This window comes from Uranotaenia lowii, chromosome 1 (genome assembly GCF_029784155.1).
Source record: "Uranotaenia lowii strain MFRU-FL chromosome 1, ASM2978415v1, whole genome shotgun sequence".
NCBI classification, from domain to species: domain Eukaryota; kingdom Metazoa; phylum Arthropoda; class Insecta; order Diptera; family Culicidae; genus Uranotaenia; species Uranotaenia lowii.
In genome coordinates, this window is record NC_073691.1 from 103,259,250 (window position 1) to 103,287,139 (window position 27,890).

Sequence of the window (27,890 nt, forward strand, 5' to 3'; positions counted from 1 at the left end):
ATTGTTTTAAGTTTAACACTTTATTAACGAATGGATAAAGTTTACAATACAGTGCTTGCTTTTATAGTAAATTAGGAAAGACATGATTGCTACGATAATTTCAAATTTAAATTCAGATTGCTGTGATTGGTTTTCGTCTCAACATCAACACTCCTCCTAGACGAAAGCAATCAATCCTATCTCCTTAGCTAAATATTCTACTCTAATACGCGGTAAGGGTTTTGTCAAAATATCTGCTATCATGTTTTCTGATGGACAGTAGATACATGATATTTCGCCTTGCTTCATCTGGTCCCTGGTGAAATGAATTCGAGCAGCAATGTGCTTGGTCCTGCTGCTAAACTTTTCCGACTCGATGATCTTCAAGGCGCTTTGATTGTCACCAAATATCGAGACAGCTTTCACCTCCTCGTTCAAATCGCTCATCAGCTGCTTCAGCCACAATGCTTCCTGTGTAGCCTGCGAGAGAGCGATGAATTCCGCTTCAGCCGTCGAGAGGGAAACGCAGGTTTGTTTCCGGCACGCCCAGCTCACCGTTCCACCATGCACCATGAACACAAAGCCGCTGTTGGACTTTCGATCGTCTCGATTCTCGGCCCAATCTGCATCCGCGTAGCCGACAACACCTTCTGGTCCACTGCAGTTGGATAAACGAAGTCGGTATTGAATCGTCCCTTTCAAATACCTCACCACACGTTTGAGCTCGTTCCAGTCGACTTGGGATGGGCTACTTGTTTTCCGGCTCAGGATCGAAACAGCAGTCGCAATGTCCGGACGACTATTGACCGCGACGTAGAGAAGCTTACCAATAAGCTTCTGGCATTCCTTGTTGTCCGGAAAAGGGTCACCTTTATTCGCTTGCCTTTCTTTTCTATTTCTAGACCTAGGAAATAGTGAATATCACCCAGAGCGCACACTTCGAAGGACTTCCGAAGTATTCTAACTAGAACGTCGGTCATCTCAGCATCTTGACTTGCCACCACCAGGTCGTCCACGTACACCAGAACGTAGCATCAAAGCTTGTTGTGGCATTTCCGGTACAAGCACCGTTGATAGCCAAATTTCTCCAAAACGTCGTGCAGCTTCTGATTCCAGGAACGAGCCGCCTGCTTCAGTCCGTACAGGCTTTTCTGGAGACGACAGACCTTGCCTTCGCTGCCCTTCACGGTGTACCCACACGGCTGCTTCATAAACAACTCAACTACTAACTCAACTGAACACACTTGTTACAGGTTTAAAAGTTTATTAACGAATGGATAAAGTTTACAATACAGTGCTTGCTTTTATAGTAAATTAGGAAAGACATGATTGCTACGATAATTTCAAATTTAAATTCAGATTGCTGTGATTGGTTTTCGTCTCAACATCAACATAATTGAACTTAATCTAGAGTGATAAAATGTTAGTTGTAAGTTTTTTTCGCTATTACACGCAGAGAAAACTAGTACCATTAAAACAAAAGAAATACGTTTTTGAATCAAAGTTCTAGTGTTATTGGAATCTAAATCTTATTTTTTTGATTTAATTTTTTTTTCTATCAAAAGGAAAGAAAATTATTTTGAGTTGGTGTACAAGAATTTTGAATTGATGTACTGTACTTGAAATCAAAAGACAATAAATTCGGTGCTACAATCAATGAAAAAATTCTTTGATTTTGATTAAATTTTCTTCGAAACCAACAACGATGGAAAACATTGTGGCGGAAAGTTCTCAATGCCGTGGAGGATTTTTGGTGAGTTTTCTTTAAATATATCTGGAGTGAATTATTAAATTTTTTAATTAGTTTTAGGTCAACTATTCAGCCGACGAAGACTAGTTCTGAAGAAGGAACGAATTGAAAGCTGCAAAATTCCAAGTTGCCCAGTTTATAACATGATCCGCTTGTTTGCCAAAAATTCGTCTGCGGATCATTGTTAGCATGTTGAAATGTGAGTACCTTCAATATTATATATTGTCAAACTACAATCTTTAAATTGCTAGTGCTTAACTTCCTTCCTCACATTTCATTCAATGTTTTTAGGGAACATATTTATGTCATTCATTTGTGTTTTATTAATTTGAATTTTTTCTATTTTCCTCTCTTCTTTACAGGTAGACTTCCGGAAACAAAACTTTAAATAAATAAATTATTTGAAAAATAAAATGTATTATTATTCTTCAAATGCAACATTTGTGGTACCTGTGGTAGAAACGAAAGTAAATCATAAGAACAAAGAAAAATTGTTTTCGAATTAAAATCAAAATAACTTGGAAATAAAGGAAAATGTTATGGCATCAAACGGAAATGCTATAGGTTCAAGGGATTTAAGATTTTGAATCAAAGTATTTCAGATTTTGAATCAAGAAACATTCTTTGATTCAAAGGAAAACATTTCTTCGAAACAAAGGAAAATGTTTTTGAATCTAAGTAATTTTTATTTGTCCCAAAATCAAAGGAAAAAATCCTTTGTTTTCGTGGCACTTTCCTTTGAAACTAATTTCTATTTTTCTGCGTGTACTATTAGGTATTGTTAGTACTACTATAAGGCTAATTCACTCACACCAGATAAAAAAATGCAATTTTGTTGGCCGCGACCTATCACCTATGGGACCAAATTTTAAAAGTTTGTCACATTTGAGCATCCTTTCATTCTAATACATAAAACTTTAAACTATTTTTGTAATTGTCTAAATCGGAAAGATAAATGCGTGAGATTTAGCTCAATATTTTAATTTATAATTCTTAATAATTATTTACCAAATAATTATGAATTCAGAATCTCATTCCCGTTTATTAAATTTTCTCAACCTTTTTTCTAAAATTTTAAAATTCAACAATGTATATTTAAGTACGAAAATTTAAATTAAGTTATGAATTAATGTTTATTACACAATTATTATTGAGAAAATTGAATCTGATTCAATACCCTTGTATTTTTATTCTAGTTTAATAGTCAAACACTGACCTGGATATTAATATGTTATCGGTAATAAAAACGAAACTTTAATTACGAATTCACATTACGCAAGAGAAAGTCATTTTTGGTTCCTATTTTTTAATACTTTAGTGATTTTGGATAATTTTGGGTTCCAAAATTCAAATCAATCAGATTTTAAATTGAAATTTTAATATTTTCTTTTTATACCCCATAGTTAAACATAATTCAATTGTACATGAATACAACATATTTAAAACCTTTCTGTTAACTTTCATTCAATCAATTAAGGCTATGATCATTTAGTATCCGGGCAGTTACCAACGCTTGTATTTTAAAAACTATTCATTTGATCGAAAAACTTTCTATGGAGGAAATGAAGGTGTTAATATGACTTTCAATATAAAAATATAAAAAAAAATTTATTAATGATTTCATGAAATATTCTTACTTTTTTCATAAAATCTCTTTTTTATCTTTGCACACTTGTGTCAGTCATGTATTGATCTATTATTTTTACCACAGAAGTAAAAACTTTGCAAAATCATGATATTTGACACAAACTCACCTGGTTGTATATTGCAGAATTATATTGGGCACTTGATAACATAGCAGCACGACCCGCTGGACACTATACCATTGTTACGGATAGTCTTAGCTCTGTTGAAGCTATTCGCTCGATAAGACCCGGAAAGTACTCGCCCTTCTTTCTTGAGAAGATTCAGGTAACGTTGAGTGCTTTATCTAGACGCTGCTTTAACATCACCTTTGTTTGGGTCCCTTCACATTGTTCGATAGTGGGCAATGAGAAGGCAGACTCACTTGCCAAAAGGGGAGCGGTTGAAGGCGAAATTTATCAGCGTCAAATCGCCTTCAGCGAATTCTACTTTTTGGCCCGTAGAAACGCTCTCGTCAACTGGCAGCGCAGATGGGACGAGGATGAGCAGGGTCGGTGGCTCCACTCGATTATCCCAAAGGTAAGCCTCAAACCCTGGTTCAATAGATTGGACCTGACTTACTTACTTACTTAATGATCCCGCGCCGATCCTCCGGTGCATAGGGCCGTGGTAAAAGACCTCCACTGTTGACGATCCGGAGCCAGCGTCTTCACCTGGTCCCAGTCAAGATTCTCGTCGACAGTTCGGATTTCAGCGGCTAGGCTTCGCCGCCACGAATTTCTGGGTCTGCCTCTTCTTCGATGACCTTCTGGATTCCAATCTAGCGCCTCTCTGCAAATCTCGTTTTCATCTCTTCGCAGCGTGTGCCCAATCCATCTCCACTTACGTTCCCGAATCTCGATTTCCAGCGCCTTTTGATGACACCGGCGATGTAGTTCCTCATTCGAGATCCAGTTGCCAGGCCACCAAGCGCGGATGATATTCCGCAGGCAGCGATTTACAAATACTTGCAGTTTTCGCGTCGTTACCGCATATGTGCACCAAGTTTCGCACCCGTACAGCAATACGGATTTGACGTTTGAGTTGAAGATTCGGATTTTTGTTCGTAGAGAGATCTGGCGTGACCGCCAGATGTTTCGGAGAGTCGCAAACGCAAATCGGGCCTTTCTGATCCGTGTTTCGATGTCTTTTCTGGTACCACCATCAGGCGTAATCTGGCTACCAAGATACTGGAAGCACTCCACTTTCTCAACTTGTTGCCCAGCTACCATGAAACTGGAGGGATTTCCTGTGTTGATCTCCATCGACTTGGTCTTTCCGACATTGACTTTGAGACCTGCTGCCTTGGAACTTTCGGTGAGGTCGTCGAGTTTGCTCTGCATATCTGGTTGTGTTTGGGCGAGCAAAACAATATCGTCAGCCAGGTCAAGGTCGTTCAGTTGCTCCATTGTTGAAGGATTCCACGGCAATCCTCGGTTCGGTGCACAGTCAATCGATCCAATCAGAATCTCATCCATTACGATAAGAAAAAGTAGCGGTGATAGAATACATCCTTGTCTCACTCCAGCAGTTACCGGGATTGGTTCGGACAAGACACCGTCGTGCAAGACCTTGCACGAAAATGCCTCATACTGTGCTTCGATGAGATGGACTAGTTTCTCTGGGACCCCTCGTCGCCTTAGAGCCGCCCAGATGTTTTCATGGTTAAGTCGGTCGAATGCTTTTTCGAAATCAACGAACACCAGCAGAAGAGAGTCCTGAAATTCGTTGATTTGTTCCAGTATGATTCGTAGCGTTGTGATGTGGTCCACACATGATCGTCCGGATCGGAATCCAGCTTGTTGCCGTCGGAGTGTAGCGTCTATTTTCTCCTGGATCCTGTTCAGAATCACTTTGCAGAGTACTTTGAGGGTTGTACAGATCAACGTTATGCCTCGCCAGTTACCGCACTCTGTCAGGTCTCCTTTCTTCGGGACCTTTACGAGGATACCCTGCATCCAGTCGGCCGGGAATGTTGCAGTATCCCAGATGTCAGCGAAAAGACGGTGCAACATTTGTGCTGATAGGGCAGGGTCGGCTTTCAGCATTTCAGCAGGGATGCAATCGATCCCAGGTGCTTTGTTGGATTTCATGTTTTTGATTGCCGCTTCTATTTCAGCCAGCGAAGGCGCTTCCGAGTTGACGCCATTTATGCGACTTACTGTTGGCGCTTCGAGCTGCAGATTCTGTTGGCCATCGCTATTCGTGACTCGGAAGAGTTGTTCGAAGTGCTCAGTCCATCGTTTGAGCTGATCTGTTCGATCGGTCAATAACTGACCTGCTCGGTCTTTTAGCGGCATTCTTGCATTAGTCCTTGCACCAGTGAGGCGGCGAGAAATGTCATAAAGTAATCGGATATCTCCATTGGCGGCGGCTCTTTCTCCCTCTTCGGCTAGGGAGTTTGTCCAGGCTCTCTTGTCTCGTCTACAAGCTCGTTTAACTGCCTTTTCCAGCTCCGCATATCGTAAGCGGGCGGCTGCTTTGGCTGACCCGGTACATGCCTGCTCAATTCCGACTTTCGCCTTTCTCCGATCATCGACCATCCTCCAAGTTTCATCCGACATCCATTCACTCCTTCTTCCACAAACTTTACCGAGACTACCATGGCTCGTCGTGATAAAGGCATTCTTGATTCCACACCACTGTTCTTCGACTGTTCCGTCTGTCGGCAGCTCCGAGGCTCGCGATTCTAGCTGTTCAACGTATGCCCTTTTCACCTCTGGATTCTCCAACCGGCGGACGTCGTATCGACACCCGACTTTCTCCTCGCGCCGTTGGACACGTGCAACTCTCAGTCGTATCTCGCCAAGGACGAGGTGATGGTCAGATGCAATGTCTGCGCTTCGCTTGTTGCGGACATCAAGAAGGCTCCTTCTCCATTTTCGGCTGATGCAGATGTGGTCAATTTGATTTTCTGTTCGGCCATCTCGGGATACCCAAGTGACCTTATGTGCTGGTCGATGGGGGAAGAGCGATCCACCGATCACCATGTTGTTGTTGCCACAAAATTCTACAAACAGCTCTCCGTTTTCGCTCATCTGTCCTAGGCCATGGCGCCCCATGATGCGCTCAAGGTCCTGATTGTCGGAGCCAATTTTTGCGTTGAAGTCGCCCAAATGAATTTGAATGTCACCCTTCGGAATTCTCTCAACCACGCTGTTCAGTTGACTGTAAAACTGCTCTTTCTCCTGCAAGTCGGCAACGTCAGTTGGCGCATAACACTGGACCATTGTAAGGTTTCTAACCCGTGTTCTAAATCTGGCTACGATTATTCTTTCGTTTATCGGTTCCCATCTAATGAGGGCCGCGTAGGCTTGCGGGCTTAACAGGAAACCAACTCCTCGTTCCCGAGTAGCATGTTCTCCTCGTATGCCAGAGTAAAGCAGGACTTGCCCGGATTGTGTCTTGTGTTCTCCAGTATTAGGCCAACGGACTTCGCTCAGTCCCAGAATTTCAAGCTTGAGGCGGCTAGCCTCTCTAGCAAGTTGTTCCAGTTTGCCTTGTTGGACAAGGGTTAAAACATTCCAAGTTCCAATTCGTGTCCGTGTTTTCATGCTAAAAGTCGTCGCCAAAGTTCCAGGTCGGTCATTTCTTTCGGATTCCGTAACAATTTTAAATCGGGAGCAGTAGGTTGTTAGCCTAAAGTGGCTGGTAAACGGTGGATAATGTGCAACACGAGACCCCATAGTGGTCATATCACCTCTTATTCACAACTCCTATCTCTACCTCCCCGCGGTGCCGGCTGGGGTGCGAGTAACCTAAGCGGAGATCGGGTACCCAACCCCGGTGGATGCTTTGGTCGCATGCAGACTGAAAAGGTGGCCGCACGCGTCTGTTCCCCAGGTCAGGGGCGGCGTGCAACAACAACCGAGCGTCTGTTCTCCAGGTCAGGGGCGGCTCAAACAGCGTCTGTCTCGCAGCGAGCGGCTGAATTTACGAAATGCGGCTCCCGCCAGCTAAGTCCAAGATGGCAGCCCCATCGCGGGATAGGGATTGGACCTGAGTCGGGATTTTATTCGTATATTTTCCCGTCTCATGTCCAATCATTGTTCCTTGAACGCGGTACTCTATCGTATAAATATTGCTGGCAGCAATTTGTGTAGTTGCGGCCAAGGTTATCATGACATTGAGCATATTGTTTGGTCGTGTGAGGTCCACCTTGTCTCCAGAATGAATTTATTAGACTCCCTTCGGGCCCGAGGAAAACAACCTAACGTTCCAGTGAGAGACGCGCTAGCTGTGCTAGACTTGGACTACATGTTCGAAATTTACCTTTTTCTAAAAGCTATTGATCTCCGTCTATAATTCTCTTTATTTTCGTATTTCCCTTTCTATCTTCCTTTCTTCTATAAAAAAGTGCTAGATTTATGTAATCAATTGTAAAAAACAAAAACGAGTGTGGCTCCTTAAAGCTTAAACGAATGAGCCGTTTCAAATAAACTAGTTATATAAAAAAAAAAAACTCACCTGGAAAAAGCAATTGGAATCTGGTTGGAACCTTTTCATGAGTAGGCATATCGAGAAATTTGATCTCTCAAATCCGGTTTTAACATAAATTTCTTCGTCCATCAGGACACATCTGTCGCATTGCTTAAAAAACCGGTTGCACATATTGCAATCTAAGGAACTGTTCACTATTAGTTATTTACTTGGTGTCTACTAGTCAGACAACACTTTTTGACTGACGGAAATGGATTAATTGCATTATTTAAGGGGTCTGCATTCAGTTATCCTCAATAACCAAGATTATTTACCATATTCAAGATCGAAGGTTCCATTCCGATGCTTGATTTTAACTTCGTGTGGATTCTAGAGTGGCTTCTTATACTTCTTAACCATTCGGTCCAAAAAATAATCAGAAAAAAATCGACAGTTTATGAGTTTTCAAGTCGACAATGAAGAATTTTCGAGGCGCAAAATGCGCAAATTTGTGCAAAATTATTTTTACCATGTCTTTTTGCATCGTAAATATCTCAAACCCACATTAACTTAAAAATCTGGCAAAAATAGGCAAGATAGTCCTTTTCATAACCAACACAACGCTGCTAAAGTTTTGCATATCCAAGCTCTAATAACGTAGTTATCACCGAAATAAAGTGCCCGGATACTAAATGATCATAGCCTTATTCATATATCTTGCTTAGATATTTTTGTTTCAGAAACACATCGCTTTAAAAATTTAAATAACACTTATTTCTGACATCATTCAAAAAAGTCGTTGAGAATTTGATATTGAAAATTTTAACTTTTTGTAGACTTTGGCAAGGTTGGAGAACCTTGCCAAAGTCTTCAAAACATTTTGACTCATGTCTCAAGAAATATGACAGATTGTATTTTGTTCATAAAATTTAGGTCAAATTTTTAATTTTTTTGAATTGGAATAAAAATGACAAAACGGAAACTTTTATTACTTTTCCTTCCGAAGTCAAAATTACTCGCGGTCCTCGGAAAAGTCGATGACTGAATTGAAACCATTTTTTATAACTTTGTCATGTAGTTTATCTAGCGCATAAATTTATTGAATGCATTTTTTAACCTATTTTTAGAACCTATACCTAAAATAAGAGCTTATATTGCATGAAATTTTCTGCCATGTGTTATCGATAAAAATTTAAATCAATTTTTTTAATCCTTATCACATAACTATGACAAATTTTGCCTTATAAACATCACGCCTGATGCTACACGTAGAAAAATAACTCAAAAACCTATAACAATTTATAATACTCTGCAATATAAGACTCGACACATTAAGATTGTGGTACCTGAGTAGGGCCCTTGCTTGCACACACTGGGTGTACCTGAGTACAGCCCTGGGAGAAGAGTGACAGCGGACGGTGTGCTTTGGATTAGCGGGTTTGAGCCAGTAAATAAATAGTTAAAACACTGACCATACTGACTGGACACTCGATTTCGTTTTCTGGATAATTTTTCCAGAAAAAAAAACAAAAAAAATCATTTTTCCAACAGTACGCAATGTCGATTCCAGAGTGCGCATCGATCGATTTGAAGAAATGCTATCCCAGTTAGGAAATGCCACCCAACTTTAAAAATAAAACACGCAATTTCTACGATAAAATCGGGCTAAACAGGACCATTTTTCCTACAGGGCATTTTGTGTCAAATTTTTCAGGTTCGCCACCTGCCGTCGGTATTGCGCGAACCTGCAAAAGCTGACAACAAAAAATTAGACAGAAAATGGTTGAATTTTTGTTCTAAGAGTCAAGTCAGTGTGGTCAGTGGTTAAAAGTAAAGTTCTATACGTGTTATCTTTATTAAACAGTTAAGTATCACATTTGGCGACGAGGAGAAACAAATCAGGTAACTTACAACAATTTAAAAATTAAAATTTCCTAAAAAAAAGAAATTTATCTCGTGTGTTTACCTTACGAATTGAGGTTATGGAAAATAATATTTGCGTTGTGTTTACAGGAGCGATTTATTCGTATACATACTGCAATCGAGTTGTAGTGACTGTCTGGTGGACAGTAGGGAAAAACCTACAGTTGTAGAGGCTGCAAGTGCAGTGATATTACCACAAAGGTGGTAGGCCTTTGGGCAGGAAAATTACCACGGGAGTGGTAGGCCTTCGGGCGGAAAACATTACCACGGGAGTGGTAGGCCCTCGGGCGGAAAACATTATCACAGAAGTGATAGGCCTTCGGGCGGAAAAAAAAACATTACCACGGGAATGGTAGACCCTTTGGGGTGGAAAATTATCGCTGAAAGCGGTAGACTACTTTGGTAAGTAGTGGATAATAACAAAAGTTGATTCGAAAATCTAAAGTGCAATGCTACTTCTAGCACTGACCACACTGACTTGACTCTTAGAACAAAAATTCAACCATTTTCTGTCTAATTTTTTGTTGTCAGCTTTTGCAGGTTCGCAATACCGACGGCAGGTGGCGAACCTGAAAAATTTGACAAAAAATGACCTGTAGGAAAAACGGTCCTGTTTAGCCCGATTTTATCGTAGAAATTGCGTGTTTTATTTTTAAAGTTGGGTGGCATTTCCTAACTGGGATAGCATTTCTTCAAATCGATCGATGCGCACTCTGGAATCGACATTGCGTACTGTTAGAAAAATGATTTTTTTTGTTTTTTTTTCTGGAAAAATTATCCAGAAAACGAAATCGAGTGTCCAGTCAGTATGGTCAGTGCTTCTAGGTAGCGGCTCTTGGGAGCGGTCGATTAGAGAAGTTACCCAAGCAGGTGACGATTGGAACTGACGGGTCCAAAGAACGTGCCGCAGAAAAGACGGTAAGAGGAAAAAAACATAATTCTGTAATATTATTTTAATTCAAATCGATTACAGCTGATTGTCTGGATCGGACGAAATACTTTTCAACTATGGAAAAGTGGGAGGTCCCGCAGTTCAAGTTTAAGCAGTTTCCGCGGAATAGCATCCGCAATGAATGGCTCAAATACAAGCGCAATTTTGAGTTTATTGTGGCGGCTAGCGGGGAAACTGATAAAACCAGAATAAAGAATATATTCTTAGCGAAGGCTGGACCAGATCTGCAGGAAATTTTTCTGTCGATACCTGGTGCTGATGTCCAAGAGAACGAAGAGGAAACAATTGATCCTTTCAAAGTCGCGATTTCCAAACTCGACGCATACTTCGCTCCAAAACAGCACGATGCCTTCGAAAGAAACTTATTTTGGGTTCTGAAACCTAATGCAAACGAAAGCCTGGAAAAGTTTATGCTTCGATGCCAAGATCAGGCAGGAAAGTGCAATTTCGGCAAAACAGGGGAGGAAAGCAAATCGATCAGCGTGATTGATAAGGTCATATTGTTTGCGCCAAATGATCTTAAAGAGCAATTACTTCAAAAGGACACCCTCGACATTGACGTTGTGACTAGAATGGTCAACTCGTACGAGTCTGTCAAGCATCAGGCTCAGTGCATGAACCTTTCCGGTACGAATGCAGGTGTAAATGAGAATGTTTACCCGGAATCAACGAGCGGAATCAATAAACTCCTTTGTTCGGAAGAGCTTGAATGTTTCCGATGCGGAAATAAAGGCCATACCGGAAATGCCAAGGATTGTCCTGCTGTAAATAAAGATTGTCGTAAGTGTGGCCGATTTGGGCATTATGCCATCAAGTGTCGCACTGCTTCTTACAAAAGAAAACCGGACACTCGACCGAAACGGACTTTTCCATCAGGAAAAAGGCCGAAAATCGAACGTGTGCGTGGGATTGAGCATAAGAAAGACGGGAAAGATGATCGATATTTCATATTTAGCATCAGCGACGGTGACGACTTCATGTGGCTCAAGCTTGGAGGCGTGATGGTGCAAATGATGATTGATTCAGGATGTAAAAAGAATATTGTAGATGAAAGGTTGTCATCTATCTTGCATATTGGTTAATTTATTTAATAATTCGATATTTATTTTAGATCCTGGAAGTATCTCAAAGCCAACGGAATCAACGTTGAGAATCAGTCAACTGAATGCTCTGAAATATTTTTACCATACGGCAGTGCTGCGAAGCCATTGACGGTTTTGGGAAAATTTGACGCGACTGTGTCGGTCGAAGATTCAGGCCGCCTGATTCAAGATCAAGCCTCATTCTATGTAGTACAGGGTGGTCAACAATGTCTTTTGGGTCGTGATACCGCATCCGACATGGGAGTACACGCTCATTTTTTTCTAACCATTTTTAACTTTTTTTCAACCATTTTATGATATTTCTCGAAGAACTTCGAAAATTGTTGTTTTTTAACCAAGATCAATTGTTGAATTTTAACCATTTCATGAGTTCCAAACGAAATCGCAGAAAACGGTTAAATTCAATGAAGAAAAAGTTTTGCGGTAATTGTTTTCCATACTATCGAAAGTGTTGGCACATTTGCCAGCGCATCAAATATTCGGTTTTGATCATTTTACGGCTTCTCGATCTGCCCCCGTATGCCGAACAAATTCACAATCGAGGAACTGGAAGAAGAACCGAGTGGCCATCAGATCCGGCGGAACAAATTTGAATACCGGTAAGGAAAAAATAAATTTCAATAACATAACCCTGAATATCAGTTTTTTAACCTGTAGGTGGCACAGTCCAATCAAATTACAAACTTGTCCAGCAGTGGAAAAGTGCTGTTCCGCAATCGAGATGGTACAGGAAGTGGAACAGACCACGGGCTATTCCGAATTATCAATAAAGCACAATTACAATTACAATTATGTGCTTAGAAATTGGGTTCCAAAAAAGGTAAGGAGGCAATTCTACAGTTAATCTTTTTCTGGTCTTATATTCAAATACCATTCTATATTCCAGATAACACTCGTTTAGATGAAGAAACGTCAGCTACGAATGGATGGATCTTCTCCGTGAACAGCCAGGAGCTAGGAGCTGTTCCAGAAAATTTTCAGTGAAAGTGAATTTGAATTGAGCGTTGATTTTCTTCTTTCCGACAACCGGAGCGGCTGGATGGTCTCATTCAAGAAGTCATTCTGAACTGCCGGAACAAAAAATAACAGGGGTATCTTTACAGTTTCGTCGACACATGTCATAAATGGAGGTTGCATAGTGAGCCGGATACAAGGAAAACTATTTCAACCGGAGATTTTATTTACTGCCCTTCAATTTGTTGTTAGCAATTATTATGTATTCAACATATTTTATCAAACTAATAAATATGATAACATTTCGATTTGAAATTTATTGAAAAACTTCTGTTTTATTCCTTAAAAATTAAACAATTTTCCCTTCTTTGCGAAAACGGTTAATTTTCAACCATGATTCAGTTTCTAGAAAACGTTTGAAAAATAACCATAATGCTGGTTTTCTTTCAAATCTCATTTTATGAGTTTTCGATGAAAAGTCATAAAATGACTTGATCCACAAAACTGCCATTATGGTTATTTTTCAAACATAAATGGTTCAATGTGGCCCAGCGTGTACTACATATCGGTTTACCAAGCACCCGTGTTAACGCGGTGGATTTTATAGATAAACATCCTTTCCCGAAAATAAAGGGAGTTCTGGTCCGAATCCCAATCAACAAATCAGTCACGCCAATCTGCCAGCATCCTCGGCGTTTTTGTATCTAAGTAATTTTTATTTGTCCCAAAATCAAAGGAAAAAATCCTTTGTTTTCGTGGCACTTTCCTTTGAAACTAATTTCTATTTTTCTGCGTGTACTATTAGGTATTGTTAGTACTACTATAAGGCTAATTCACTCACACCAGATAAAAAAATGCAATTTTGTTGGCCGCGACCTATCACCTATGGGACCAAATTTTAAAAGTTTGTCACATTTGAGCATCCTTTCATTCTAATACATAAAACTTTAAACTATTTTTGTAATTGTCTAAATCGGAAAGATAAATGCGTGAGATTTAGCTCAATATTTTAATTTATAATTCTTAATAATTATTTACCAAATAATTATGAATTCAGAATCTCATTCCCGTTTATTAAATTTTCTCAACCTTTTTTCTAAAATTTTAAAATTCAACAATGTATATTTAAGTACGAAAATTTAAATTAAGTTATGAATTAATGTTTATTACACAATTATTATTGAGAAAATTGAATCTGATTCAATACCCTTGTATTTTTATTCTAGTTTAATAGTCAAACACTGACCTGGATATTAATATGTTATCGGTAATAAAAACGAAACTTTAATTACGAATTCACATTACGCAAGAGAAAGTCATTTTTGGTTCCTATTTTTTAATACTTTAGTGATTTTGGATAATTTTGGGTTCCAAAATTCAAATCAATCAGATTTTAAATTGAAATTTTAATATTTTCTTTTTATACCCCATAGTTAAACATAATTCAATTGTACATGAATACAACATATTTAAAACCTTTCTGTTAACTTTCATTCAATCAATTAAGGCTATGATCATTTAGTATCCGGGCAGTTACCAACGCTTGTATTTTAAAAACTATTCATTTGATCGAAAAACTTTCTATGGAGGAAATGAAGGTGTTAATATGACTTTCAATATAAAAATATAAAAAAAAATTTATTAATGATTTCATGAAATATTCTTACTTTTTTCATAAAATCTCTTTTTTATCTTTGCACACTTGTGTCAGTCATGTATTGATCTATTATTTTTACCACAGAAGTAAAAACTTTGCAAAATCATGATATTTGACACAAACTCACCTGGTTGTATATTGCAGAATTATATTGGGCACTTGATAACATAGCAGCACGACCCGCTGGACACTATACCATTGTTACGGATAGTCTTAGCTCTGTTGAAGCTATTCGCTCGATAAGACCCGGAAAGTACTCGCCCTTCTTTCTTGAGAAGATTCAGGTAACGTTGAGTGCTTTATCTAGACGCTGCTTTAACATCACCTTTGTTTGGGTCCCTTCACATTGTTCGATAGTGGGCAATGAGAAGGCAGACTCACTTGCCAAAAGGGGAGCGGTTGAACGCGAAATTGATCAGCGTCAAATCGCCTTCAGCGAATTCTACTTTTTGGCCCGTAGAAACGCTCTCGTCAACTGGCAGCGCAGATGGGACGAGGATGAGCAGGGTCGGTGGCTCCACTCGATTATCCCAAAGGTAAGCCTCAAACCCTGGTTCAATAGATTGGACCTGAGTCGGGATTTTATTCGTATATTTTCCCGTCTCATGTCCAATCATTGTTCCTTGAACGCGGTACTCAATCGTATAAATATTGCTGGCAGCAATTTGTGTAGTTGCGGCCAAGGTTATCATGACATTGAGCATATTGTTTGGTCGTGTGAGGTCCACCTTGTCTCCAGAATGAATTTATTAGACTCCCTTCGGGCCCGAGGAAAACAACCTAACGTTCCAGTGAGAGACGTGCTAGCTGTGCTAGACTTGGACTACATGTTCGAAATTTACCTTTTTCTAAAAGCTATTGATCTCCGTCTATAATTCTCTTTATTTTCGTATTTCCCTTTCTATCTTCCTTTCTTCTATAAAAAAGTGCTAGATTTATGTAATCAATTGTAAAAAACAAAAACGAGTGTGGCTCCTTAAAGCTTAAACGAATGAGCCGTTTCAAATAAACTAGTTATATATAAAAAAAAAACTCACCTGGAAAAAGCAATTGGAATCTGGTTGGAACCTTTTCATGAGTAGGCATATCGAGAAATTTGATCTCTCAAATCCGGTTTTAACATAAATTTCTTCGTCCATCAGGACACATCTGTCGCATTGCTTAAAAAACCGGTTGCACATATTGCAATCTAAGGAACTGTTCACTATTAGTTATTTACTTGGTGTCTACTAGTCAGACAACACTTTTTGACTGACGGAAATGGATTAATTGCATTATTTAAGGGGTCTGCATTCAGTTATCCTCAATAACCAAGATTTTTTACCATATTTAAGATCGAAGGTTCCATTCCGATGCTTGATTTTAACTTCGTGTGGATTCTAGAGTGGCTCCTTATACTTCTTAACCATTCGGTCCAAAAAATAATCAGAAAAAAATCGACAGTTTATGAGTTTTCAAGTCGACAATAAAGAATTTTCGAGGCGCAAAATGCGCAAATTTGTGCAAAATTATTTTTACCATGTCTTTTTGCATCGTAAATATCTCAAACCCACATTAACTTAAAAATCTGGCAAAAATAGGCAAGATAGTCCTTTTCATAACCAACACAACGCTGCTAAAGTTTTGCATATCCAAGCTCTAATAACGTAGTTATCACCGAAATAAAGTGCCCGGATACTAAATGATCATAGCCTTATTCATATATCTTGCTTAGATATTTTTGTTTCAGAAACACATCGCTTTAAAAATTTAAATAACACTTATTTCTGACATCATTCAAAAAAGTCGTTGAGAATTTGATATTGAAAATTTTAACTTTTTGTAGACTTTGGCAAGGTTGGAGAACCTTGCCAAAGTCTTCAAAACATTTTGACTCATGTCTCAAGAAATATGACAGATTGTATTTTGTTCATAAAATTTAGGTCAAATTTTTAATTTTTTTGAATTGGAATAAAAATGACAAAAAAGGAAACTTTTATTACTTTTCCTTCCGAAGTCAAAATTACTCGCGGTCCTCGGAAAAGTCGATGACTGAATTGAAACCATTTTTTATAAGTTTGTCATGTAGTTTATCTAGCGCATAAATTTATTGAATGCATTTTTTAACCTATTTTTAGAACCTATACCTAAAATAAGAGCTTATATTGCATGAAATTTTCTGCCATGTGTTATCGATAAAAATTTAAATCAATTTTTTTAATCCTTATCACATAACTATGACAAATTTTGCCTTATAAACATCACGCCTGATGCTACACGTAGAAAAATAACTCAAAAACCTATAACAATTTATAATACTCTGCAATATAAGACTCGACACATTAAGATTGTGGTACCTGAGTAGGGCCCTTGCTTGCACACACTGGGTGTACCTGAGTACAGCCCTGGGAGAAGAGTGACAGCGGACGGTGTGCTTTGGATTAGCGGGTTTGAGCCAGTAAATAAATAGTTAAAAGTAAAGTTCTATACGTGTTATCTTTATTAAACAGTTAAGTATCACATTTGGCGACGAGGAGAAACAAATCAGGTAACTTACAACAATTTAAAAATTAAAATTTCCTAAAAAAAAGAAATTTATCTCGTGTGTTTACCTTACGAATTGAGGTTATGGAAAATAATATTTGCGTTGTGTTTACAGGAGCGATTTATTCGTATACATACTGCAATCGAGTTGTAGTGACTGTCTGGTGGACAGTAGGGAAAAACCTACAGTTGTAGAGGCTGCAAGTGCAGTGATATTACCACAAAGGTGGTAGGCCTTTGGGCAGGAAAATTACCACGGGAGTGGTAGGCCTTCGGGCGGAAAACATTACCACGGGAGTGGTAGGCCCTCGGGCGGAAAACATTATCACAGAAGTGATAGGCCTTCGGGCGGAAAAAAAACATTACCACGGAAATGGTAGACCCTTTGGGGTGGAAAATTATCGCTGAAAGCGGTAGACTACTTTGGTAAGTAGTGGATAATAACAAAAGTTGATTCGAAAATCTAAAGTGCAATGCTACTTCTAGCACTGACCACACTGACTTGACTCTTAGAACAAAAATTCAACCATTTTCTGTCTAATTTTTTGTTGTCAGCTTTTGCAGGTTCGCAATACCGACGGCAGGTGGCGAACCTGAAAAATTTGACAAAAAATGACCTGTAGGAAAAACGGTCCTGTTTAGCCCGATTTTATCGTAGAAATTGCGTGTTTTATTTTTAAAGTTGGGTGGCATTTCCTAACTGGGATAGCATTTCTTCAAATCGATCGATGCGCACTCTGGAATCGACATTGCGTACTGTTAGAAAAATGATTTTTTTTGTTTTTTTTTTCTGGAAAAATTATCCAGAAAACGAAATCGAGTGTCCAGTCAGTATGGCCAGTGCTTCTAGGTAGCGGCTCTTGGGAGCGGTCGATTAGAGAAGTTACCCAAGCAGGTGACGATTGGAACTGACGGGTCCAAAGAACGTGCCGCAGAAAAGACGGTAAGAGGAAAAAAAACATAATTCTGTAATATTATTTTAATTCAAATCGATTACAGCTGATTGTCTGGATCGGACGAAATACTTTTCAACTATGGAAAAGTGGGAGGTCCCGCAGTTCAAGTTTAAGCAGTTTCCGCGGAATAGCATCCGCAATGAATGGCTCAAATACAAGCGCAATTTTGAGTTTATTGTGGCGGCTAGCGGGGAAACTGATAAAACCAGAATAAAGAATATATTCTTAGCGAAGGCTGGACCAGATCTGCAGGAAATTTTTCTGTCGATACCTGGTGCTGATGTCCAAGAGAACGAAGAGGAAACAATTGATCCTTTCAAAGTCGCGATTTCCAAACTCGACGCATACTTCGCTCCAAAACAGCACGATGCCTTCGAAAGAAACTTATTTTGGGTTCTGAAACCTAATGCAGACGAAAGCCTGGAAAAGTTTATGCTTCGATGCCAAGATCAGGCAGGAAAGTGCAATTTCGGCAAGACAGGGGAAGAAAGCAAATCGATCAGCGTGATTGATAAGGTCATATTGTTTGCGCCAAATGATCTTAAAGAGCAATTACTTCAAAAGGACACCCTCGACATTGACGTTGTGACTAGAATGGTCAACTCTATGCAGTTTGACTGCCTACAGGGAATCACCCAACACTGCAGCATTGCTCACGCACGACTTACCTTCAGCAAGGTTGACTACTCAATGACCAACCGAAATAGGCTAACACTCACACTGACTCAACAGCAATCGGATGGGCCCCGTGGCTAAGCTACCGCTCACACTTCAGACTGTTGTATGCTACTCATACACGTCCAAATAGATTGACGCATGCCACACATCTTCCCCCTTCTCTCAGGAAAAACACAAAAAAATAGAAACAAAACGCAAACAAAACTGTTATATTGAGCTATTTCAGTAAATGTGTCCACAAAAAATGAAAAAAGGATCGTTTAACATGGAATCCTGAATCACCCCCTCCTCCAGTCTGACGTTCGAGAATAACTGTATCTCCCGGTTTTACTTGACATCGTTTTTGCACCACGCCGACGATCCTCGAGATTTTTCCCTTTTAACCTCGCTTCGCGGTCTCTTTCATTTAAAAGTTGCTCGTTGTTATCAAACATTACACGTTCCAATAAAGGTAAACCACGTTTTACCTTTCGACCCATCATCACTTCCTCAGGCGAAACTTTGATTACTGAATGAATTACTGCGTTGTAAGCTTGTACTGCATTTTGAAGTTCCTCAGTGTAGCTGCTTCCACTCGAAACTGCAATGGACATTGCCTTATTTACGATCTTCATAAAACTTTCCACTAGCCCATTTTGTTGTAGAAAGAATGGTATTGAAAAATAGTGTTGATGCCACGATCTTCACAATACTGTCCATATTCCTCACCGTTGAATGGAGGTTTGTTGTCAGTCTCAATTGAATTTGGGAATCCTTCTCTTCCAAATACATCATCCAGAATTTTCCTGGTATATTCAAAAGCTATTGATTTCACTGGCCGAGCCACTGCGTAACGAGATCTTAAGTCAATTATCGCTAGGATAGATACTTCCCCGAACTTCAAGTAGGGGCCTTTAAGTCCATTGCTATAATCTCCCAGACAGCTTTTGGGGCAAATACGCGCAGCATGGGAGTGTGTTTTTCAGGTTTCCCATTAACAGCGCAGCGAACGCACGCCTCTACCCACCGTTTAGCATTCCTGGAAATTCCAGGCCACCAAACAAACTTACGCAATATACTTTTGAGTTTAGCTGACAATAGATGCATGAGCTATTGATAATGCTTTCTTCCTCGAACTTTCAGGAACTACCACACAACCATTTTTAATGATTCCCCTTGTTTCCATATCTTTCAGTCGAAGTCTCGCGGCTTCGCGATAAGCAGCCGGCACATTATAGTAGGCGTTTTTCTCTGGAAGAATCGATCTGTCAACGCAAAACTCTACTTTGACTCCTGGCATCTTCGGAAACGGTTTAGTTTGCTCCGTCTGTCCGCAGTTAAATACATCGGCCCCAACTTTCAACAATTCCATTTCTCTGGCAGTACTCCTACCAAGCAACGAACAGCGAACCTGGCTCACCACCAGAAAATCGGCAGTGACCGCGGGTTTAACGAAGGCAATTACCTGGATCTCAGCTTTGGAGGCGTAATCTACCTACATTGGCCTATCGGCAGCATATCCTCGCACACCTTTGCTCCATGGTACTTCGAGAGGATAGAGCATCGCAGTCCCAGCCCGAAATGGCTCTTCCAGCTTTCACCAATCATCGCCACTAATGACGTTGGTATCTGCACCCGAGTCAATTAAAAACTTGATTGGACTCGATGACCCAGCAGTGCAATCAACTAGCACATCCCCAATTGAAAGTGCGTTGATTTGCTGCACTTTGTGGTCATGTGCAGGGCATCGTCGGCCAATATGGATTGCCCGATTACACTTGGAGCATCTCACATCTCGCTGCAATGATGGCTTAAAATCGGTCCGGATTCGTTTTGGCTTGAACCCGTCATTTCGCTCGAATGTGTTGTATCGCTTTCGCATCGTCCCAGTGTCACGGGAAGCAGCACGAGAAACAGCCATTATGTACGTTGAATCAACACCTAGTTAAGGCTCTGGCAGCATTGCTTCGTCCCGTGTTGCAGATTGTACGATGAAATCCGTTTCATGCCCATACATTCATGCTGACTCGGCAAGCTCGCGATTCCTGAATCCTTTTAGGAGTTGTGTCTGGACAAATCGATCCTGATCGGATGGACTGTAACCGCAGAGCCATACTCCTTCTCTCAACCCAGATTGGAATAAATTTGTAAAATAATTTCTTGCTTTTTTAGGACAGTATGATCAAATAACCTGGAATGGAAGTTGATGATGGATTCTCCTTTTTCCTGTTGCATTGAAGAGAACATGTCGTACTGAGCCGCAGTATCAGTCAAAGCTTTCAAATACTCCTCAATATTGTTGACAAAAACTGTGTAGCATCGGATGCACTTGAAGTAGGACGCAATTTTGCCGCACGGACAATTCCTTGAAGCTCATTTCCGATGGATAGATATAGAAGTTGGGATCGCTTTACAGGGTCATAAGCGTAGGACAATGACGCTGCGATTTCGAAACTCTCAAAATACTTTGTCCAAGCTTCCCACACTCTATTGGCAGGCACAACACCTGTAAAAGACCTTATACTATCCCATATGATACTTGAGTCTTTCGAGATCCCGCACCCTTTGTTGAAGCTCCCGAGATTCCTGTTCTGGATCAACTATTTCGTTGTAAATGGCGTAAGGGTCTTCGCCAAGAACATCAGCATCATTGATGCCCACCGTATCATCTACTTCCGGCTGGTTTAATTGAACATATTTCCCTGGAATAGGGACTTCCATCTCACATTTCTCTCCGCTTCCGTAGGCTGGAGCCCGAACGTACTTTCCAGCTTTCGACATTTTAAGAATGTAAAATTACAATAAGCGTCTGAAAGTCAAAACAGTTTTATAAGAGTCAACGTATTCGAATAGATTTCCAGAAATCCTCATTTAAAATATTAAAAGTAGATATCATTACCGCTCGCTCACTAACATTTATTGAAGCTAGAGTTAAGTTTTTTTTTTGTACCTGTCCCGAGCTCACTTTTTGTTTTCTTTCACATCCAAAAAATCTATTTTTCAGGTTTCTCAACTTGCTGAAATCACTCACCTCAAGCTTCATTAGAATCCATATGGTTATCACTAACTTAAATAAATAATTTGTTCCTTCCTCGAATCGAATTAAAAAAAAAAAAATAAATCATTGTTTCGAGCTAAATCCTACAATTTCATTTTAATCAAACTCATCGTCTCGTCCCGAGCAAGATCCACTTTGTTACGCTCGACCTGATTAAAATTCAATCTTATTGCTCGTCCCGAGCTTAATAAAACTTGTTTGGTCGTTCAAGCTAAACTCACTATTTTATGCTCGTCCCGAGCTAAACCAAACTTTTGTGGTCGTCTCGAGGTAATTTAAACATGTGTGCTCGTCCCGAGCTATATTCAACTTGAGTGCTCGTCCCGAGCTATATTCAACTTAAGTGCTCGTCCCGAGCTATATTCAACTTAGGTGCTCGTCCCGAGCTATTTTCAACTTAGGTGCTCGTCCCGAGCTATACTCAACTTAAGTGCCCGTCCCGAGCTATATTCAACTTAGGTGCTCGTCCCGAGCTATATTCTCAACTTAAGTGCTCGTCCCGAGCTAAATTCACAATATTTTTATGCTCGTCCCGAGCTAAATTCACAATACTTTTATGCTCGTCCCGAGCTAAACTCAATTTCCTTACGCTCATCTCCAAGCTCAATACTACCCGACCAAAGTTAAATTCATTTTTCTGCTTGTCTTGAGCTATCCACCATATTCAAACTATCGGTATGCATGTCCTTAGCTACAAAAACAATGCCTTGCTCCAACATGTTTTGTTTTTTGCCGCACGAGGATAATACAAACATTCGTTTGTCGTTTTTTTCACAATAAACAAATCATCATCACTTTATTTTAATTTGCCGCTTGTGACAGGCGCCATTATGAAAAAAGAAATCTCGTAGCCCTAGCGCTCCAGGTGTTTGTAAATGCGCGTTCGTTTTTCACTATGAACATCACTGCACGTTGGGTGATTCCTGGTAGTATTAAGTTATTCAGATTGTTCGCGAATAGTAAAATCTGCCACGGTCGCCAATATGCAGTTTGACTGCCTACAGGGAATCACCCAACACTGCAGCATTGCTCACGCACGACTTACCTTCAGCAAGGTTGACTACTCAATGACCAACCGAAATAGGCTAACACTCACACTGACTCAACAGCAATCGGATGGGCCCCGTGGCTAAGCTACCGCTCACACTTCAGACTGTTGTATGCTACTCATACACGTCCAAATAGATTGACGCATGCCACACAAACTCGTACGAGTCTGTCAAGCATCAGGCTCAGTGCATGAACCTTTCCGGTACGAATGCAGGTGTAAATGAGAATGTTTACCCGGAATCAACGAGCGGAATCAATAAACTCCTTTGTTCAGAAGAGCTTGAATGTTTCCGATGCGGAAATAAAGGCCATACCGGAAATGCCAAGGATTGTCCTGCTGTAAATAAAGATTGTCGTAAGTGTGGCCGATTTGGGCATTATGCCATCAAGTGTCGCACTGCTTCTTACAAAAGAAAACCGGACACTCGACCGAAACGGACTTTTCCATCAGGAAAAAGGCCGAAAATCGAACGTGTGCGTGGGATTGAGCATAAGAAAGACGGGAAAGATGATCGATATTTCATATTTAGCATCAGCGACGGTGACGACTTCATGTGGCTCAAGCTTGGAGGCGTGATGGTGCAAATGATGATTGATTCAGGATGTAAAAAGAATATTGTAGATGAAAGGTTGTCATCTATCTTGCATATTGATTAATTTATTTAATAATTCGATATTTATTTTAGATCCTGGAAGTATCTCAAAGCCAACGGAATCAACGTTGAGAATCAGTCAACTGAATGCTCTGAAATATTTTTACCATACGGCAGTGCTGCGAAGCCATTGACGGTTTTGGGAAAATTTGACGCGACTGTGTCGGTCGAAGATTCAGGCCGCCTGATTCAAGATCAAGCCTAATTCTATGTAGTACAGGGTGGTCAACAATGTCTTTTGGGTCGTGATACCGCATCCGACATGGGAGTACTACATATCGGTTTACCAAGCACCCGTGTTAACGCGGTGGATTTTATAGATAAACATCCTTTCCCGAAAATAAAGGGAGTTCTGGTCCGAATCCCAATCAACAAATCAGTCACGCCAATCTGCCAGCATCCTCGGCGTCCTCCGATAGCGCTGATGAACAAAGTGGAGGAGAAACTCAATTCGTTATTGGCGAATGATATAATTGAATCAGTCGAAGATGGCTGCGAATGGGTATCTCCGCTTGTCACAGTCATTAAAGACAATGGAGACCTGCGCTTATGTGTTGATATGCGCAGGGCAAACACTGCGATCGTGAGAGAACGGCACATGATGCCTACTATCGAGGATTTTCTACCGCGATTTGCTTCTGCGAAGGTTTTCAGCCGTCTGGACATTAAAGAAGCTTTCCACCAGGTGGAACTAGCAAAAGAAAGCCGATACATTACCACCTTTATTACACACATGGGCTTGTATCGTTACAAACGTTTAATGTACGGAGTAGCGGTAGCGCCTGAAATATTTCAAAGAATTCTCGAACAGATTCTAAGTCCTTGTAGCAACAATGCGGTTAATTTTATCGACGATATTTTGATTTTTGGTGATTCCGAAGAGGAACACGACGCGGCACTAGAGTCGGTGTTGAACATCCTCAAGGACAGAGGAGTTTTGTTAAATCAATCAAAGTGCGTTTTTAAGGTACCAAAACTGGAATTCTTGGGACACATCATTTCCTCCGAAGGAATACTGCCATCGGTAAGCAAAATCGAAGCTTTGCAAAATTTTCGCGCTCCCTCAACTCCGGAGGAAGTTCGTAGTTTTTTAGGTCTCATCACATATATTGGCCGTTTTCTGCCCAACCTCGCGACGGTCGCTACTCCTCTGCGCCAGCTAACTCATGCAGGGGTCACGTTTTCATGGGGCATGGAACAACAGCAGGCTTTCTTAGAATTAAAGCGGAAGATAGCAAACGTTAAGCATCTTTGGTTCTTCAACAACGCCCTCCGAACAAGAGTGATCGCAGACGCTTCACCAGTCGCCTTGGGGGCGGTGCTAGTCCAGTTCGAGGGAGAAACTGATGATGAACCTCGACCAATCGCGTACGCAAGTAAGAGCCTCACAGCCACTGAACGTCGCTACTGCCAGACTGAGAAGGAGGCTTTAGCCTTAGTCTGGGCAGTAGAAAGATTCACTGGCCATAAGCAGAAAAAGAAGAAGAAGAAGGTTGGTTATTACGACGTAATGCTTCGCCGCGAAAAGTTCTTCCCAAAGTGATTAAAAATCGCGTGAATATAAAAAGAAATTGTGTCCAGGAGTGATCATAGCTGTCCGAATATCATAAATGGCTCAGAATTGGCGTTGGGTGAGTACGATAAGCTTTACTTTCCACCGTGTGAATGTATTCATTATTATTTTCTTTATAACAGAGGCAAACAAAGTAAACAAAAGAGATGGATGCTTTTCACACTCCTCGAACGGCCAGTAGCACCAATGGTAGTGGTGAAAATGTCCGGGTGGACTCCCAATAGCCAGTCTCGCAATGCAATAATTACAAATTACCATCGATCAATGACTTCCGCGTAGTAATCGGATAAAATTATTATCGAAAACCTTTTTCAATCAACTTCGAATTTATAAGTGAAGATTTGGGCCGATCAAATCAGTTTATGGAACGAACATCATCGATTGGTCAAAAAGACGTTTGCGCCAAAACAGAAATCCAATATGTCGTAAGTACTTCTTCATTGATAAGAAATGAATTAATGCAAGTTTCAAGAACATCATCATGTTCTGCGTACAGTATAACATTAAATTTCTCATTTGCAGATGAATTTGACCAGCAATCATAAAAAAAGAATTAAAAAGGTGTTTCGAAACTTTAACATCGATTTTCTCAAAACATGCCAAGTGGTTCATACGACCTAATCAAAACAAACTCTAGATTTTCGATAAAATCGGATCTCGTGTGCAACATAAATTACACCAATAATCATTGAAAGATGCCTTACTAAAATTACAATTACAAGATGCCTTACTTTAAAAAAAAAAATTGGACTTAAAAATAAGGTTACTCAATTTATCGTGGGACAATTTAGCTAGAGCAGTTGTCGTTGAGTAACCTCTACGATAGCCAGATTGATGCTTAGCAAGAAAAGGAGGGACGTGTTTATTCAGATGCTCAGTTATTTGTGCAAGTAGTACTTTTTCTAGCAGTTTAGACATGACTGAGAGTAGGTACACTTATTGGTCTGAAATCTTTGGCAGCAATCATTGAATATTGAACAAAAAGAATTAGTATGTAGGTAGTAGGCATTTGTGGTAAAATTCTCTTAAATTTAAAAAAAAAAGTATTGATTGTCAACTACGTAGACGAAGAATTCGAGACAGTCTTTGTAAATTTATTTTTATCATTAAAATGACCTTAGCCTTAAAGGTACATGTACCTTTTTTCACTGTTGAACAGGGTAAAGGAAAATCAAATAGTCAGGAGAAATTACTAAATTACACGACATACGATATTATTGGCAGAAAATTCAACTTGTTGTTGGAATAATTTCATCAAGCTTACCTTCCTCGCGATCCGTAAATCCGGCAGAATCCAAAAACTCCCGTGTGCTGTTACCATCCCATATGTGAATGTTTTTGTCCTGCAAATCCTTGGCATTGGTGCTGCCACGAATGAACCACAAAAGCTCTTCCGCAACTCCACGGAAGAATACCCGTTTCGTTGTCAGCAGTGGAATAGTGTTATTCCGCAAGTTGTAACGCATCTGGGTACCAAATGTGGACAAAGTGCCGACGCCGGTACGGTCGAGACGCTTGTTACCGGTTGCGGTTATCCGACGAATTAAGTCTAGGTACTGCAATTCTTCATCGTTCCGGTAGTCTGGTTCTGTTGCCACATTACAGTTCATACTTCCATTAGGATGGAAACCGTTAAAGTTTGAAATACTTCTACTGGATTCCATTTTCAGCGTTCAACTTTTAAGAAGCTTAATTACGATTTATTCAAGATCATAAGCAAACTCGCCGAGTAGTAAAATGCAACTGGAATATATCGGGAAATATTCCGAACGCCTATATTCGCGCCAAAACTGACAGCACCGCCGCGACGACATTTGGAACCTTTGGAACGAGCGTCGCTCCATGATGGCTCTAGAGCCATCATGCGTCGCTCTTGTAATCAGGGGTGCCAGGAGGTTTTGTCAAAAATCAGGACAATGCGAAGCCAAAAATCAGGATTTTTCCAAGGGGCTGAAGAAAACAAAAATGTCCGTACCAAGTTTTCAGTCAAGAAACCCGCAGGAAGAAGAAAAATGAAACGAGTGAAACACGTATACACGCTCTTTTATTCTAAGGCCGATGACAAAGTGAATACGATGCGATGCGATGCGGTGAATGCGAATCAATGCGGTGAACCACATTTGATGAAAATGTATGTGAATCGCTTAAACCTGACATAGGCCGATGACATAGTGAATACGATGCGATGCGATGCGGTGAATGCGGTTCAATGCGGTGAACCACATTTGATGAAAATGTATGTGAATCGCTTAAACCTGACATACTCAACGCGGCGAAGCACACGCTCATTTTTATTTAACCATTTATGGTTATAGTATAACCATTTTATGGTTTTTGCTCCAGAACTATCAATATGGTTATTTTTTAAGAATTTTTCTATGAAAAAATTCAACCATTTTAGTAGTTCTGGTGTATTAACCATAAAACGGTTGAAAAATATGACATTTTTTCTTCGCCATTTTGAAAGTTACCGTGAAGCAAACCGAACGCGTTTTTTACAATTTTATTTTTTCGCACTGATATAGAATAATTTTCAAAGTAAATTTGATCCGTGTTTCGGTGTGCGTGAAAAGATTCTAAAGGTAAGGTTAAACATAAATTTCTTCCAATAATAACCCAATCTAACAATAAACACACAATTAAAAATGCAGTGCTTCAGTTGGGTGACTCCGTAACAGTCCTGATTCGGATCCGGTGAAACAAAGGAACGACTAGCCCGGGAATACCTACTCCCGGAACGATAGAGCCTATTGAGAAAAAAAACTATCCATACCAATCATTCTCCGTAGCATCCGGATGGATGGAGCTGGGGCGGATCGGATTGGTTGAAAAGCTTCACCCATCGGCCGTAGTGATATTGCGGTCAAAATACATTCTGTGCTGCAGCTGCCTTAACAGAAACTTCCCAGGTGCATTTAGCGCTAAGAAGCAGAAAAAACGGTAATTTTTTGCGAACAATTTCTTGTACTTTATTTTATGAAACTATTTTTTTCAGCCTGTCGAAATGCCAATGTTGAAAATAATTCCTGGTCCGCGAGCAGAGGGTATAGTGGAACAGAA

At 40.1% G+C, this 27,890-nt stretch overlaps 1 protein-coding gene across 1 annotated transcript in view; it reads right to left on the minus strand.

The window, feature by feature from the left end:
* LOC129751832 (thymidylate synthase) overlaps positions 1-26,595 on the minus strand; it is a 61,229-nt gene extending 34,634 nt beyond the window's left edge. The window contains exon 1 of the mRNA XM_055747571.1: positions 26,095-26,595. Coding sequence (XP_055603546.1) covers positions 26,095-26,494 — 400 coding nt within the window. The 5' untranslated portion in view covers positions 26,495-26,595. The remainder of the gene's footprint in view (positions 1-26,094) is intronic.
* Between the last annotated feature and the right edge of the window lie 1,295 nt (positions 26,596-27,890).